At 44.0% G+C, this 17,786-nt stretch overlaps 1 protein-coding gene across 3 annotated transcripts in view; it reads left to right on the forward strand.

The window, feature by feature from the left end:
- DDC (dopa decarboxylase) overlaps nt 1-17,786 on the forward strand; it is a 315,358-nt gene that overhangs the window by 177,586 nt on the left and 119,986 nt on the right. For all 3 annotated transcript variants that reach the window (XM_029589726.1, XM_029589729.1, XM_029589727.1), the window contains exon 8: nt 6,154-6,248. In XM_029589726.1, coding sequence (XP_029445586.1) covers nt 6,154-6,248 — 95 coding nt within the window. The remainder of the gene's footprint in view (nt 1-6,153; nt 6,249-17,786) is intronic.

Genomic DNA, 17,786 nt, shown 5'->3' on the forward strand with positions numbered 1-17,786 from the left:
CGCAACCCCTTCATCATGCAAAACTGAAAATTAAACCATGATGCTGGGCCTCGCCCTCATCCTTCCTTCCATCATCGCTAAATAGAAAACTTAAACCCCATCTACTGCTCCCTAACTGCTCCCCAATCATCTGACGCCCTCCCTCCCACCCACCTGGTATCTTAACTGGGCCAGTTCTTCTGCCGGGATCACCAGGTGATGCAATCCTGGCAGCTTCTAGCATTTCTCTGGTGATAACGCTGGAAGCAGCCGGCTTATTTTATTTTATTTTAACGCGTCGCTTCCAGCGTTATCACCAGAGTAATACTAGAAGCAGTTGGGATCGACATTGCTCTGCAATCCCATTGGAAGAACTGGCCCAGTTAAGATACTGGGTGGGTGGGAGGGAGGACGTCAGTTGCTGGGAGGGGGGGGGCAGTTAGGGGGCAGTAGATGGAGTTTAAGTTTTATGTTTAGCAGGGATGGAAGGAAAGGGGAAGGCCAGGCCTGGCATTATGGTTTAATTTTTAGTTTTATATGATGAAGGGGTTGGAAGAGGAGACTGCGGCAGCAGATGGCTGGGGTTTGGGCCAGGAGGCCCACGATTTTATTGTATTTATTTTAGTAAAGAATGCTAGTTACCTGGATATATTTTGAAGATATCTGGATAAGTAGCCAGTTTTCCGGCTATACAAGGCCAGCCAACTTTAGGCCTAATTGGTCATAATTAAATGCTCGCCGGTTAGACCTAAAGTTACCAGCTATATGGAGCCAGATAACTTTATAGTTGCATATTCAGTGGGAAATTTATTTTACTGAATATATAGTGGACAAGTTAATCTTAGCCAGATAAATTGTCCACTACCCGGTCTAATGAATTTTGGCCTCCAGATGTCGAAAATATTTTTCTTGTTTGAAGAGGTGTCAGTGGAGTGATAGGGCATTTTCATCAATCTCCTAAACTCACAGAAATAACTGTTTTGACTCATCATGTCTCTGAGTGTCTATTTCTTCAATCTAACAAATCTCTTAAATGCAAGATTCTGCTTATTTATCAGCTACCTTTAGTCATTAGCACAACACTCTCAAACTTGATTAGTCTTATAAATGAGTGTTCGATTAGGAGTTCACATCATCTTCTACTGGGCGATTTTAATCTCCACACAAATAAGCAATATAAGTCCCTTGAATCCAAGTTCTTCTTCATGATGGAAAACCTACTGTTAACTCCGTGGATTTTTCAACCTACACATAGAGAAGAAAAGAACACACCTGAATTTTTTCATCTGGATTTGTTGTAATTCCACAAACCTCAATTAAACTAGTTGTTGCACTGGAGGTGGACACTTGGCCTGGTGCAGGATTGGTACGGCCCTCTGAGGGGCCCAGAGGGCGCCTGCCGCCAGGAGGCAAAGCACAAGAGGAGACAGAGGCTAGCTGGAACTTCACAAATAACGGTCTGGGGGCTCCATGGGTTGAGCCCTTGGATTCCTGGACTGCCTGGGCTTAGGTGGGCCTCTGGGGGTCTCCCAGAGAGATGATGGAGAGGTGTGCCCACAAGGAGAAGAGGTGCGTGGCTGACGGTGAACAGATGAGCTAGACCGGAACAGAGAATACCGGAGGTCACAGGTACGAGGCAGGAACTGAAGGTCCTCTGGGCAGAGTATGCAGTACCTAGTGGTCTAGCTCATGGAAAGCCGTGGGCAGCGTCAAGGCAGGCGGACCTGGTGGCTACAGGAGAAGTGAAGAGTGTCCGAATGGAGCGCAAGGGTCAAAGCCAGGGTATCCATCTGAGGAAGGTCAGCCAAAGCAAGGGTCAGTTCCAGGTATCAGTCCAAGCATGGTCAGGGGCAAGCAGAGGTCAAATCCAGATATCAGTCCAAGTGTGGTAAGGAGCAAACGAAGGTCAATTCCAGGTATCAGTCCAAGTGTGAACAGGAGCAAGCGAAGGTCAATTCCAGGTATCAGTCCAAGTGTGAACAGGAGCAAGCGAAGGTCAATTCCAGGTATCAGTCCAAGTGTGGTCAAGAGCAAGCGAGGGTCAGTTCCGGGTATCAGTCCAAGCGTAGTCAGAAGCAGGCCGCGGTCAGTACTGGGTATCAGTTCAAGAGAGGTACAACCTGGGTTACAGAATGTGGATCAAGACTCTGGATGAAGGAATACTGGAACAGGCGCTGGAACACAGGAAGGACCGTGGGAACACAGGAACAAACGCAGGAACACTGGAACGAGAACAGGAACACTGGAACAGACACAGGAACAAGCACAGGAAAACAGGAATGAGGACGGCAACTAGCTCACACAGAGGTGACGACCCGTTTGCCAAGGCGAGGTGCAAGGAGATTTTTTTGCTTCAGTGTTTACTGAAGAGGATGTTGGGGAGATACCCGTACCAGAGAAGGTTTCATGGGTAATGATTCAGATGGACTGAACCAAATCACAGTGAACCTAGAAGATGTGGTAGGCCTGACTGACAAACTGAAGAGTAGTAAATCACCTGGACCAGATGGTATACACCCCAGGGTACTGAAGGAACTAAAAAATGAAATTTCAGATCTATTAGTAAAAATTTGTAACCTGTCATTAAAATCATCCATTGTACTTGAAGACTGGAGGGTGGCTAATGTAACCCCAATATTTAAAAAGGGCTCCAGGGGTGATCCGGGAAACTACAGACCAGTTAGCCTAACTTCAGTGCCAGGAAAAATAGTGGAAAGTGTTCTAAATATCAAAATCACAGAATATATAGAAAGACTGAATCCCTCTTCCCTGCACCATCGTCTCATCCACACATTGAGACTCCGGAGCTCTGCCTGCCTCTGGGGACCTGTGTGTAGAACAGGGAGCATTTCAGAGAATGCTACTCTGAAGGTTCTGGATTTCAGCTTTCTACCTAAGAGCCTAAATTTGGCTACCAGAACCTCCCTTCAATTAGAGTAGACTGGGTGGAAGCTGCAGAGGCTGGTTCTGCTGTGGCAGTGGCAGCAGGTTGCAAGAGAATAGAGGAACTGAACCAACAAGTACATGAAAGCTGAAGGGGTGGGGCCACTGTGGACCTATAAACTTCTGGTGGCTCAGTTCCTGTAGTTATTCACACCCTGCCTCCACTGTCAGAACAGAGACAATTCCCCGCAGCTTTCTCTGGCCCACTTCAGGAGAGATGAGCTGGTGGGTAGGAGGGAAGAATGTCCACAGGGAGAGGAAATGGAGGCAGATAAGCAGGGTGGGAGGGCATGGCATCTGGAGACCTGGGAAGGATGGGAGCCATGGTGAGGGGGAGTGTCTGCCGTTATGGAGACAGGTGGTAGGCAGATTATCAGCAACTCTATTGCTGGTTTAAAGGACCTATCAACCTCCCTTAATTACAGCTGAAGCCCTACTCTGGCCCCAATTTAAGTTTCCCATATCTGGTGGGAGATTGCCATTGTCAAGCAGGAGATTTATGCCATTGTGAGAAACTTGAGAGGTCTATAGGCCCCTCTTGATTCTGGGTCCTTGTCATGTGCCTACTTTATGTATGCCTGAATCCAGTACTGGTTTTAGATAAAGACAGTGCAGGCAGCAATGGCAGTGATGATGACATCACGGTTGGTGGTGACAACTGAGTAGTATTCATGCTATGGCACTGTTGATGGTAGAGGGGACCGTCTTGATTCTGAATCCACACTTTATATTCTATACAGCCTTGCTTACAATACTGACACCACTTTTGTGACTAATTTGGTGCCTATTTTATCAAAAGTTTTACGCTGGAAGACATCCCTTGATTTTACGCTGGAAGACATCCCTTGATTTATTTAGATTATATCCTACACTATTGCCTGTTCTAGGCAGGTAACAATATTAAAGTCTTAAAATATAAATAAAACACATACATGATACCTGTCAATAAATACAGTCGCAAAATAGCAGCAATATCATAACATCTATCAGCCAGAATACCTATCACATGACAGTAGCAATGACATAGTAAATACCTTCTTAAACTAATCCATCAAAAGCCTGCGCCAATGAGTGAGCCATCAGCAATTTTCAAAACCTCACTACTGATCCTTTAGAAATCAGTCCCATTGAGTGGATGGAGTAAATCTCACCCACCAACCAGGCATCTACACTTACAGCTACATACAAACACTCCTACACCCATACGCGCGCACACACACACACAATGGATCAGAAAAGGTTTCTATGAGACTGTAATCACTTCAGATTACAAGATATGCAGGAAAGGTAGACCTGGCATGACTGGGTGTGCATACTGTGCATTTGCAAGGAGCAGCACACTCAGGGTGGCAGCGGGCTGGCGGCAGCAGAAGAGGCTGTGGGCTGCCGGTAAAGACTAACCAGCTAGCGGCCAAAGAAGGAGAAAACACCGGCGCATGTTCATACCCTCTCCCGCTCACAGCCCCCCCTCTTCCCCCCCCCCCCAAGCAGGAAGTTTGGTGGGCTGTAAGGCCCGAAGATAGCAGGAGGCCTGCAGGACCGTGGTAGAGCTCATCCCACCATGGCCCGATGATACTAGGACAGGAGGCCCGCGGGCTCGTGGTGGAGCTCATCCCACCACAGCCCAATGATAACAGGAGACCGCAATATGTGTGAGCTTGTATGTATGTATGAATAAGTAAGAGCCTGTGTGGTCTGAGAGCCTGTTTGTGTGTGCATATGTGTGTGTCTATGTGAGATCCTATGTGTGAGTGTGTATATCTGTGTGAGAGCCCTGTGTGCATGTGTGTGTGTGACTGTGTAAGAGCCTATGTGTGTGTCTGTGTGAGAACCTGGGTGCCTGTGAATGTGTCAGTGTTAAAGCTTGTGGGTTTGTGTATGTTTTGTGCCTGTGGGAGCCTATGTATCACATATAGGCTCTCGCAGACTCACGCACACACACAAAAAAACACACACTTATAATATAATGTATCTGTGAGGGAGAGGGAGAGGCAGCCTGTGTTTGTTAAAGAGAGGGAGTGTGTGAGAGAATGAATGTGGTGTTCTGCATGTGTGTGAGAGAGAAGATAACATTTGTGCGGCCCTACCTCCCCCAATCCACGACAATCTCAGGGTGACTGGAAATCAGATCCCAGGTATGGAGAGCAGATTTTTTAATCCTTATTACTTTTAATTATTAGGTGTAATATGATGATTCTGCTCTTTTGAAATATTGGGTTTTTTTTTGGGGGGGGGGGGATAGAACATTTTTAATTGGATTTTTTATTCATCAGATTTTTTAAATTTTTTGGGTGTTTGGGAAATTTTCGATATTCTATTAATTAACTGCTCTGAAATATTCTTTCTATGAATATGCCTAACTATTATGATTAATGTTTTATATTTCTTGATTTTATTTAATGTTTTATGAAGAATGGTAATGTTCCTGTCCATTGTTGCTCTGCACATAGAGGCAGGCTTGTTGTGGGTTTTGTTCAGTTCTTCTCAGCACATTTCTGTCTACACTTTCTTATCTCTTTAGTCTGTAATTGGATAGGGTCTCTCTGTGTTCTGTATATGTGACTGAGATGAGGTATTTGAGTTTTATTGGTGTTCTAGGGCCTGGTGTTGCCTTTTCATAGATAAGGTTGCTAGGGTTGTTTTGGTATGGGAGGTTTATTATATTGTAATGGTAATTCTGTTTGTTCATGGCTTTCTGAGGGCCAAGCTTGCATCCAATACATATTATAAATAATCTAATGCCATAGGAGCTCCAAGTGACTTTTTTGCAGATTTTCCTGGTTGGCACCACATGAGTACATGTAAATATAATATGCATGTTGTGAAATTTTTGCCTCAGAAGATGTACTCTTGAATGCAGTTTTTCATGTAATATTTGTTATAAATGCATAAGTTAATTGTGTGTGTCTGTAAAGGGTATGGGAGTGTCTGTATATGTGTGTGTGGGGGAGGGGTGCAAGGCTGTAAGGTTTGCCTAGGGTACCTAATACACTTCCTTATCCATGGGTTCTGGGCATGGGGCCTTGTCAGTTTTTAAAAATATAGATTGCAGGATGGATCTGGGCTTATTTGATAGGCCCGGGACAGGCACTGAATGAATTGGGTGGGGGGGGGGGGCATCACAATAAGTTTTCACATAGGGCAGCAAAAAATACTAGCACTGGCCCTGAGGAGAGGGACAGCTTGGCGTCCATGAAATTCTCATATCTTTCTCATCTGCTTTGCCTTCAGGTAATGAAGAGAATCTCTGGATGCATGTTGATGCAGCTTATGCAGGAAGCGCCTTTATCTGCCCCGAATTCAGACATCTTATGAGTGGAGTGGAGGTCAGCATCATGTTTTCCTTCTCAAATTTTAAGAAAGAAAATGCCATACCATACATTTGAGAAATTCCAAGGTATTTTCATAGGTGGCAGCTTTTGAAAGCGATTGTGATTGCAGAGCAGTGAACATAAGAACATAAGAAGTTGCCATACTGGGTCAGACCAAGAGTCCATCAAGCCCAGCATCCTGTTTCGAACAGAGGCCAATCCAGGCCACAAGAACCTGGCAAGTACCCAAACATTAGATAGATCACAAGCTACTGTTGCTTTTCAATTACCGTCATAGCAGTTTAAGGATTTATCCCCCAGAATCCCATCCAAACCCAGCTACACTAACCTCCCCAACTACACCCTCTGGCAATGAACTCCAGAGCCCAATTAACTATGCACCGAGTGAAAAAGAACCTTCTCCGACCTGTTTCAAATGAGCTACTTGCTAACTTCACAGAGTGCCCCCGAGTCCCCCCACCATCTGAGAGAGCAACCGATCCACATCAACCCACCCAAGTCCCCTCACAATTCCACAGACCTTCATCATATCCCCCTCCATAATCTCTTCTCCAAACCGAACAGCCCCAACCTCCCCAGCCCCACCCCAGAGGGCAGCCGTTCCATGCCCCCCACCATCCTGGTCGCCCCTCTCTGCACTCCCTCCAGTGCAGCTCCACCCCCCCCCCCCTCCTGAGATGGGGTGACCAGAACTGCACACAGCACTCAAGGTGCGGTCCCACTATGGAGCGATACAGAGGCAGTGGGTCATGAGTGTGATTGATCAGCCTATATTTAAATATCCAGAAAGGAGCAGGTAATGTGGCCAAAACAAAAGCCGGGGAAGCACTCAAAGTCCTAGCAGTAATTCGTCTGCCCACCCCCAACTCATAACCATCAGTCTCTCTCCCCACCTGTACCTACCATTGTCTCTCAACCTCCCCTTTTCTCTCACGTTCTTCTAATTTCTTCTTTCTGCTTTCCCCATCTTATCCTCTTTTTCTCTCTCCCTTCCTTATGACTTCTACATTTTTAAATGTTTTCTTATCCTGCATGAATATATGTTGAATTTTATATTTTGGGGCAGGGAGTTTAATACCCCCCTCTTCCTGCTCCACTCCCTACATTCCCTTAGGTTGCTCTGCTACCCATTTTCCCTTGACCCATCCTTTTCTCTTCCCCTCCCAGTTTCTTTTCACATCCTTTCCCTTCCCTTCCCTCATCACCCCTCTTTAGCTAGCTCTCCTCCTCTGCAGGCTTGGTTCGCCAATGCCTTCACTGCTCCCCATTTCTCACCCCCCCCCCCCCCCACAGCGCATCGGCAGGCTCAGGTCACCTCTCAATTTGTGACTCCCCACTTGCCCACAGGCTTGGATCACTTCCCTGCTCTGTGCTCCCTGAGTCACAGCACATCTTTTTTTTTTTTTTTCTGGAACTACTCCTGCCTCTCCATCCCCTACAGCACTTCTGTGGACCCTCACAGATTCCAGGCCAGAGCCAATCCCGTACCTGCAGAGTCCAATTAGGACACTGCCACCTGCAAGCCCTGAGTTCTGGCAGCTCAGCTGTCAATATCTCCCCCAGCTCCAGGGCCTCACCCTTAGTTTGGAAACGCCAAAGATGAGAGCTGTTGTGATTAAGAAAGATAGACGATGAGGATGATGACAAAGGGTACAGAGTTGTAACCATGCTAGTCTACATGATCTGAATAATAAATGTTGTCTCAGATGATTCGGGACTGAAGGTGTGTCAATTTGGAGTAGATAGTTGAGTCATGGTACGCCCCACCACTCCAGAAGGCTCTGGTATGGGGTCAATAGCCAATCCCTCACAAATCATAAGCAGCATGCCAAATTATAAATTGGGAAGGCCCAATCCCGCCTCTTCCATTGGTCTCATCACTACCGATAGTGGCATTCTTGCCCTTTTTCCTTGCCACAGGTAAAATCTCAGAGCTTTATGTAAAGTTTTTTAATCTCTTTGGGTCACCCACATAGGAGTCATCTGTAGTATATATAACCATTTACGTAACAACATCATTTTGAATAGTTGCACTACCAATTAACAATAGAGGTAGAGAGCTCCAACACGTTAGAACCATTGTGGTATGATGTAACAAGGGTTGCACATTAGCTTTGTACATATCTTGAATTTGTACTGGTATTCTGATTCCTAAGTATTTGAGCTCTTTTGTTACCCATCGCAAAGGGAATTCAGGCTCGACCCCACAACTCAAACATTCAAAAAGAACCTTAAAACCTGGCTCTTTAAAAAAGCATATCCAACAACCACACATCACCCACCACCAACCACACTACAATGAGTCCCCTTCCTCCAACAACACACACATCTCTCCCCCTCCCACAACACCCCCCAACTGAACCGCATAATCCTATATTATGCCCATCCCCTACGACTCAAGTTATTTTGTTACATAGGTTACTAAGTTACAGTGTTCCACTACTTCTCCTATAATTTACAATTTCCACTACCTCTGTTATAATTTACAATGCCAACAATTCAACTTATCTAGTTACATACACGACAAAGTTACAATGCTTCCACTGCTTCTGTTATAATATATAATGCCACTGATGACTCCCCACAGTCCAAATTGTTACTCATGTTACAAAGTTATGCATGTTACAAAGTTACTCATGTTACAATGTTCCTCATGTCACAAAGTTATTCATGTTACAAAGTTTCAATGTAAAAAGTAGAAATCTGTGTTAATAGATTCCTATGTTATGCTGTAAACCGGGGTGATATGACTAATTGAAAATCGGTATAGAAAACCAAATAAATAAATACATTTTTAGTCCCGCGAATTTCCCAAATTGATGCTGCAAGTGAAGAACTGCTGGTAAAGATTTATGTGGGTCTGTGAGAAAGACTAATACGTCATCTGCGAATGCTGCTATAGTAAAGACATGACGTGGGCCCCTAAAATCTTTAATGTTTGGCGAAGCTGCTATACATCGTAATAGGGGGTCTATAGAGAGAATATATAGTAGGGGTGATAAGGGGATCCCTGTCTGACTCCCCATTGTATATGAACATCTTCAGATATAAATCCGTTAGTTAGGATGCACGATACTGGGTGGTCGTATAATAGTAAAATATATTGTAAGAATTAGTTGCAAAACCCAAATCTATTTAAAACGGAGAATAAGTAATTACACAAGACGCGATCGAATGCTTTTTTGGAGTCAAAGCCCATGGCTAAAGCTGGGATATTCTGGGCTTGGCAAATCGTAAAAGCTGTTAATAATTTAATTATATTCATGTTCGCTTTCCATCCTTTAACAAACCCCACTTGATGATGGGATATGAGCATAGGCAAGTCAATGTTTAAGCGGTCTGCTAACACCTTTGCTAGCAATTTTAAATCACAATTTAAAAAGGAGATGGGCCTGTAAGAGGCTGATAGAAGGGATCTTTGCCTGGTTTAGGCAACACTGTGATGTGGGCAAGATTAAAACTGTCAGGGAATCTCTGTTTTTGAAGGCCATCAGCATAGACATTTGTCAGCGGTGCCACTATATGAACACTAAGAATTTTATAAAAGTCATAGGAGAAGCCGTCCAGACCCGGCGACGTCCCTGTTTGTACTGAATTGATCACTTGGAGGACTTCAAAGGTCTGTATTGGCCAATTGATAAAATCTTCTTGGGCCTTGGTAAGCCTAGGTAAATCAAGATTGTGAAAGAAAGAGTTCTCTGCCTCTCCCGTATCTGTTATATCATCTGAGTATAAAGCCTCATAGAAGCATCGGAATGCCTCCCCTATGTCTGTTTGCTTAGGGGATATTTCTCCATTGCCTTTTTTAATGCAAAGTACGTGAGATTTCTGTCAGGAAGACCCAACCAAGTTGGCCATGACTTTTCCCGGTTTATTTCCAAATTTAAAGAATTCTTCTAAGGACATATTGAGCTCTAAAGTGGAGTAACATGTTTAAACACCCCATTATATTATGGAATATGATTCTATTATTCTCTGATGGGTGTTGGTTCAGCTCAAGCTTGGCTAATTTTAATTCATTCTCTAATTGTAAGATATCTTGATTTAAGGATTTAGTTCTATACTGGACATAAGCAATGATTTCTCCTCTTAACACTGCTTTACCGGTTTCCTAGAACAGTTGGGGTTCACTAGTATATTGTTGATTGTTAGTGAGAAAGTCGTGCCATTTATCCCTCAAAAAGTTTTGGAATCGTATGTCATCCTTAAGGTGTGCTGGGAATCGCCAAATATGAGGACGAGCAATGTCAGGCCGAAGGTTAAAAGTGGCTGAGATCGGAGAATGATCAGAAATGGCCAAAGTTTCTATCTCTGTCTTTTGAACATGTAAGAAAAACTCTTTTGAGACTAATATGTAATCAATGTGTGACAACAATAAATGGGAACGCGAAACATGAGTGTAATCATGCTCTTCAGGGTGTAGTAGTCTCCAAGCATCAGTAATATGAAGGTTTTGGCATAGGAAGTCTTTCTCTCTTATCGATTTCCGTCCTTGATCTGTATGTTTTTGTAGTGGAGTAGGGTGCTTATCCAAATTTATATCATGAATGCAATTAAAATTGCCTACTAGTAAGAGATTTCCTTGTTGATGTATATTAATTATATTAATGAGATTCACAAAAAAAGAATGATTATATGCGTTTGGTGCATAGACATAACAAATGGTGACTGGAGTGCCATACCATTCTCCAAAACCCAATATATATCTACCGTCTGTATCTGCCATACTCGTGTGTACCTGAAAATTCGTAGTTTTGTTGATAAGAACAGCAACTCCTGCCTTTCTGTGGGATGCTTCAGCATATAGGCATGTACCTACCCACTCTCTTTGTAATTTCTGACTTTCAATGGCCAACAAATGCATTTCCTGTAAGCAAGCTATGTCTGTTTGCAATCTTTTAAGATGAGATAGAACTTTTTTCCACTTAAAGGGAGAACCCAATCCATTTATGTTCCAAGAAACTAATTTATTCATAGGAAAAATATGACAAGTGGATTTGATAGAGATCATTGAGATATGTGAGTCGGGTGGCCCCCAGCCTGGCCATCCTGAACCAAAATTTCCGGTAAAGTAATTGTGTTGACCAGTTCTGAGTGAATACCAATACCATTACTCCAGAGTTAGCATTAGCGTGCAACGAGTCTAGTATTACTAACGTGTGAATACCAAAGAATAAGAAGATTCTGTGATTTCCTCCCTCCTCCCCACCCATCCCCCTTCCAATTCCCTTCCCTCCCATAGTATTATAGCTCTCATTCCCTTAGTCCTGATATGAGTCCTCTTTCTTGAGGTAATGAGGTCCGGTTCCATGTGCCCAGGAACCCTGCTCTTCATGCGGCGTCAGGCTGAAGGTTAACAATGGTCACTCGTAGAACCAATGATGGTTTTGTTCGCACTGCTAACACAGCTGTTCAGTCTTACATATCTGGCATCTTCACAGTCCTTCGGTGCTGGGCCATATATAGTTTTCTGAAGCAGTGGTAATACTTATAAGGTCTTTACTCTCCATTAGGGTCTGGCTATTCCGGTCAAGAAGCCGGTGTTTTCTGAGAACAATCCATCTCCCTGTGCTCAGTCATTGGCCACTTTAACGCATCCCGGCAACAGTATTTAAATGGTGGCATTTCCTCCGTTCAGTTCCTCTCAATCACTGGTGATGTCTGAACTATAGCCGTATTTGCTTCCTTCGATATCCTCCATATATTTCTTTAGTTCAGCATGATATTAATGTTCCCTCTCCTAGTGTTGAAGTTTGGAAAGCTCCTACAGTCAATCTGCTTGCCACCATTAATCACATTGCTTAGATACTTCTTAATTTGATTAAACATTACAGGGCCATAGTCTGCAGGCTCTCGTGGTACAATAGTGATTTAAAAGTCCCACTTGCCATCCTGGACTACTCGATGGATTAAGCTGGAAGAGATATGCAATAAACTGTCTCTCTGTCCGTGTCTGGTGGCAAAAATGTTGAACTGAGAGGGTCCCACTGCTATATATATTGATCCTCGGTTTTGCCGTCTAACATGACCCCTCACAAAAATTAGCAATAATTTTCATTCCCAGCATCAGTGTCAACTCCATGCAAGAGAGAGCATTTCATTTCTTGGGTGATGCCGTTTTCCTCCCACTTTCCTGATCATGACGTGTCTTCACCAAGGTAGCCATCTCCGAGATCTGTGCTATGTTATGCCCTTCAGCCTTATGATATTTAACAAACATTAAACCCACTTGAAAAAAAGAACCAGTGAACTTACTTCACTTAACCTGATCACCAAGACTCTGTCTTTGCAAACCCCTGACTATAAGCAAAGCGGACCTTCAGATCCTATGTGGGGCAGGTTAGTGATTCACATTTTTTTTTCAGCTTGTCTAAAAAAGTAGCTGCTTTTTCCGATGTGACAGAGATGCCAGGCATCATCATACCATACCCATAATTTAGCCGGATATTGCAGAAAGAACTTGATGCTCATTTTGTGCAGCTCTGAGCAAATGGGTGAGAAGCTTCTGCGCAGCTTGGAGACTGAAGCCGAGAAGTCTTGAAATATGCATATAGGGCTGTTATTATACTGCAGGTCTGATTGTTTTTGCGAGGCTCACCATATTTCCTTCTTGTGAGCAAAGTTTGGAAATTTGGCAATTATTAACCTTGGTTTCCCTGTCGCATCTCTTTTTATAGCCAGTCTGTGAGCTCTTTCTATGACCAATTTCCCACGGAGCTCCGGCAGATCTAAAGCCAATGGCAGCCAGTTTTCAAGAACCTCATTTAGAGTTCTCTCCTCTAGCGATTCTGGAAAAACCCAGAAATCGCAGGTTTGAGCGACGTGTTCTGTTTTCATTATCGTCTAATTTGTTTTGCGGGTCGGCAATTTTCTTATCTTGCGCCGCCATTTTGCTGGTGTAAGCAGTCGCGTCATCTTCAAGCAGGGAAATCCTGCCTTCTGCACGATCTATACGGGGATTAATTTCATTTATGGCTTCTCTCACTTCTCCTAGCTGAGAGGCTATAGAGGCTAGTTTTTCATCTAACGCATTGCGGATGGCTTCTTTGATTTCTGCTATGTAGCGACTGCAACCTGACCCGAGCTTATCGCATCAGCCCCGGCTGCTATCTTAGGTTCTGCTCCACGAGGTTTCTCTTTTTCTTTTTTTCCACCCTTCATTGTCATTGTTGGCGAGTATCTCTGCATGTATGTGACTATCGACATAAGCTCTTGTCTTGGCAGATTTTAGCTCGCTATAGTTGTCGATTTCCGTAGGGATTAATCAGGATGAGCAGAGCCGGGCCCTGGGAGCTGAGGAGGAAGCGTCTTCCCAGCTCACCACATCACATGACCTCCCCGCTGCTATCACTTTTTACAGCCTTCTCTTCTCCCAGCAGCTCTCTCCTCTCCATCTCCACTGCACCTTGGGGGCACACAAAAGGCAGGAAGCCTATCTGTCCTACACTGCTGCTTTCTGGTCTTCCTGCAGCCCATTGATGATATTCCAGCCAATAGGCTGCAAGGAGAGGTGGGAGAGGTAGCAGGGAGATGGAAGCAACTTCTCCCTGCCCTTCCAGTTGGCCCTACAACATGGAGCTCTCAGCTCCCAATCCGCAGGAATGCAGGAGACAATATTGGGGGGTATTCATTCACTCAGAGCTGGCGCCTAAGGGTATTTTGACACAGGGACAGGGCCGGCGGAACCACTAGGTGAACTAGGTGGGGGGGGCCTAGGGCACCAGACTCCCAGGGGCAGCAGATGCTGCAGCAAGAGCCAGCGACCCGTCCGTCTTCACCCGACCCAGCAGTTCTCTCAGCCATGCGGTGGCTCCCTCAGGCCGGACCCCAGCTCGCGCCACCTCTTGCCTTCTTGCTTCACTTCCTCTGTGCAGAGGAGTGGGAGAGAGTGCGCGAGCCCGGGCGGGGCGGGGTGGCGTGATGGGGGAGGGGACGGGCTCAAAGCAGAAGGCGCCTAGGGCGCCTAATACCCTTGCACTGGCCATGCACAGGGAGGGTAATTTCAAGGTGACTTTTGCAGGTGAAAAGCATTCTGCCTATGCTAATCCACTCTCTGAAAATGTCCCTCCTTCGACACGCGCACCTCTCACTGCAGTGAGAGGAAGCATTCCCAGGGGGTGTGCTCAGGTTGGGAGAGGAAGAGTCTGCACACAGAGACAGCCTTTTCAAGTCAACGAGCGCATCTTTTCAGCTAAAACCTATCCGCAGGTGCAAGTGACTGCACACCTTTTGCATGGTAGTTTTCAGTGAGAAAATATGCAGTATGCACAAGCTCCCTTTGAAGAGTGGTGCAAGACCAGCGGATAAAAGGACATAGGGATTATGTCACAATGTGGGCAGTCTGAAAATTAATATTAATTCCATTCCATCTACAGTTTAAAGACCTTATTTGCCCAAAAAAAAAATCCCCCAAATGGTAAGTTTTTATGCCCACATCTATGAATCCCAACTCTTTGACTGGCACACCTGATTTGCAATGTGGCAAATCTGCTCTCTTTTGGTGACTGCACACCACTTCTGCCCTCCATTTCTTTCACTGGAATATAACCTGTTAAGGTAAAACTTCTTTCAAACCTATCTGGGGGATATTAAAAGGTAGTCAGGTTTCAAAATCATCCCGCTGCGCATACTTAGATATGTGTCTGCTCAAGGATATTCAGCAGGATGTTTATCCCGATAATGTATCCATTTTCAGATCTTTTTGAATTTTGATGAAAAGTGCTGACTATTCTAGTTTGGTTGGCGGTCAGGTCCTATGGTGCTGCTGCTCCTCGCCCTTCCTCCCCAGCCCACAGAAGCTGCTGCAGGGTGCAGATGCACAGTTTGCACAGCGTGTTGCGTTCCATCCTGAGAAAAATGATCTTGAAGACTGCAGTGAAACCAGCAAGGCTGCCAAATGGCCAAATGGCCACTGGCACTGTGTGGTGATGCTGTGGTTAATTTTATACCCAAGACAAGTGCAGAGTTCTAGTTGTCATTATTGATCCTAAAGAAATCTGCATGATAGGTTTTAAATTAGTCAGAGCCAAGTTGCCTTTGCAACGTTCTGGAAGGACTTTTTTTTCCCCCTTTGTCAGCAACTTAGTGCTCAGTAGCTCAGATAAGGGCGCTGCAATTTCCTGAGGCTCCTTTAGACTCTCTGATAAGAGATGTGGTGTTCCGCGTTGGCCAGAAAAATAACCCTGGTTGGCAACGGCAGGTGTCTGAACACCACAGAACTGAGAGATGGTGGATTCATTAAAAAAAAAAAAAGTGCAAAAGGTTCCTGTATGAACCAGCAAACCCTGCAGTAATTTCCTGTCTGTTTTTCCTTGTAATTATTTTTATTGGTTTCTGAAGGAAATGAATCCATCTCTGCAGCACAGATTTAAGGCATCTGTCCATATAGCAACTATTCAACAGCTTTCAATAGGTTTTCCTACTTCACTAGGACACACACGCTTGTTTGACACCTCCCTTTCATGCCTGCTTTGTATCATTCACAAAGGCTCTGGAAATTATATACAAGCTGATGTTGAAAAGATAACAGGACTTAGACCCATGGCATAATGATACAGTGCTATTGCTTCTCCACAGTAGTGCTTTTGGTGGAAGTTAAAACCTGGCTCCTTACTAAGGCCTTTATGAATCAGGATTAATGGGTTTTTACTTTTTAGCTATTTGATTTGCTCTGCTTAGTTTTATGGATGCTGTTAAGTTTCTAAGGTTGAAGAAAAATATTACAACTGATTAACCAGGGAGGATATTTTATTTTCTGTTAGAGACAGCTTGATTTGAACATTTTTGTTGCTTGTATGTTTAACTACTGATTGTTTGTATTGCTTTATTAGGGCATATCTTTTTATACTTGCAAATGCTCTGTCATTTATTTTTTACATTTAAGTTATGTAAGAAATTGATTTATTGTTGCACAACAATTTGAGCAATTTTTTTACTGGAAAGCATAAAAGTAGTTATTATTCTGATGATGAGCCTGATTCACAAAGAAGGTAACTTTCAAACTGGTGTGCAGGTGCACTTTGGAACGTGTGCGTTGGCGAGCATCCAGATACATAGCCAATTTATAACTTGCACGCACATATGACGGCACATTATAAAATACCCTGGCCGTGCACACATGTGCACCCAATTATAAGTGGACGCGCGCCTAGGCATGCAAATCCTAATTCTACCATTTAAGTAAGGGTATTTTATAATGGGTTTGATAGCCTGCACTCTCCCCAGTTACCCCAGACCCTTTAAACCAGGCAGAAATGGCTGATTTTAATGAACTTACACCTCCTCCCTAGCAGAAGTAAACTTACGCGGCTGTAGACCCGGGCACATGTAAGGGCACATAAGTATTTATACCCACTTCTCTTGGCTATACCCGAATCACGCCCCTGTTTGAAATCAAGTGAGATGTGCGTGCAGCAGGAGATACGTGCGCATCTGGACAATTTTTATAATTCTTTGGGCACGCGCAAGCCTGACTTGTGCATGCATCTCCCAATTTTAATGTGCGCTGGGCTTTTAAAATACACCTTAAAGGCTTTTCTCTCATTCTGCCTCTGGAAAAATCTTTAGTGAATCAGGCTTTAAGAGGCAAACCTTTCATCGCTGAGTAGGGGAGGAACAAGATGATGGCACGAGGAGAGACGATGCCAAGTGAACTCCACAATTTCAGTTACTTCTCCAGTAATCTATTGTATATGGGCAATAAAATTGGTTTTATGAGCATTTGTTGAGCATTTAACCATATTAACTTTGGATATTCACTCAAGGTTGAAAGTACAAGAGAACAAAATGACTTCTTATGGTGACAGGATTGAGAATTTGGAGCAATCTGCATTGCAAATGTCATCTGTGCAAACAACTTTGATTCAAGGCAAGAATGTGTTGCATGGTCAGCTAGAGAATTGTAATAGATTTCTTTATCTTTGGTTTTTGAATTTTCCTAAATCCTCTCGTCTTTCTCCTTGAGAATTTGCTCCTTAAATATTTTTAAGAAATGCTTAACCTTTCCAAGGAGCATATTCTACCTATGAATCAAATGTTCTTTCTGCATTCTGCAAGAAAAGCTCTGGAAGATGGTGGGGAAGGTTTGCTGAAGGTAGAGTTAGGAACCCTTTGGCAGGCAGGTTTTTGGGAAATTCTCAGGAGGAAGAAATCAATAGGGCTATCAAATCAGTTCAATTTGTTTTCCCACAGGACTGAGATTATCTCAGTCCTGTGGGAAAACAATTCTCAGAATTGCCAAGTCTTATATATGGGCTTGAAGATATGGATTTTTCTGGATTTATGTTGTTAAATTCAGGAAAGGAGAAAATTCTTTTTTATCTCTGCACCAAGAGATTTTGGACCTTTGTGCTACTTATGTTAGATTTCCACATAAATGTGTTCTCTCGTGTTCAGGCAATAGATATATATTTTGGAGTCCTCTCAATAGGGATTGTGACTTTTAAACTGGCGCTTGGGCACACTTTGAGGCATGTTTGTCAGCGCGCCCATATACATGGCCATTTTATAACGTGCGCGCACATTATAAAATAG

The sequence above is a fragment of the Rhinatrema bivittatum genome, chromosome 2 (genome assembly GCF_901001135.1).
Source record: "Rhinatrema bivittatum chromosome 2, aRhiBiv1.1, whole genome shotgun sequence".
NCBI lineage: Eukaryota > Metazoa > Chordata > Amphibia > Gymnophiona > Rhinatrematidae > Rhinatrema > Rhinatrema bivittatum.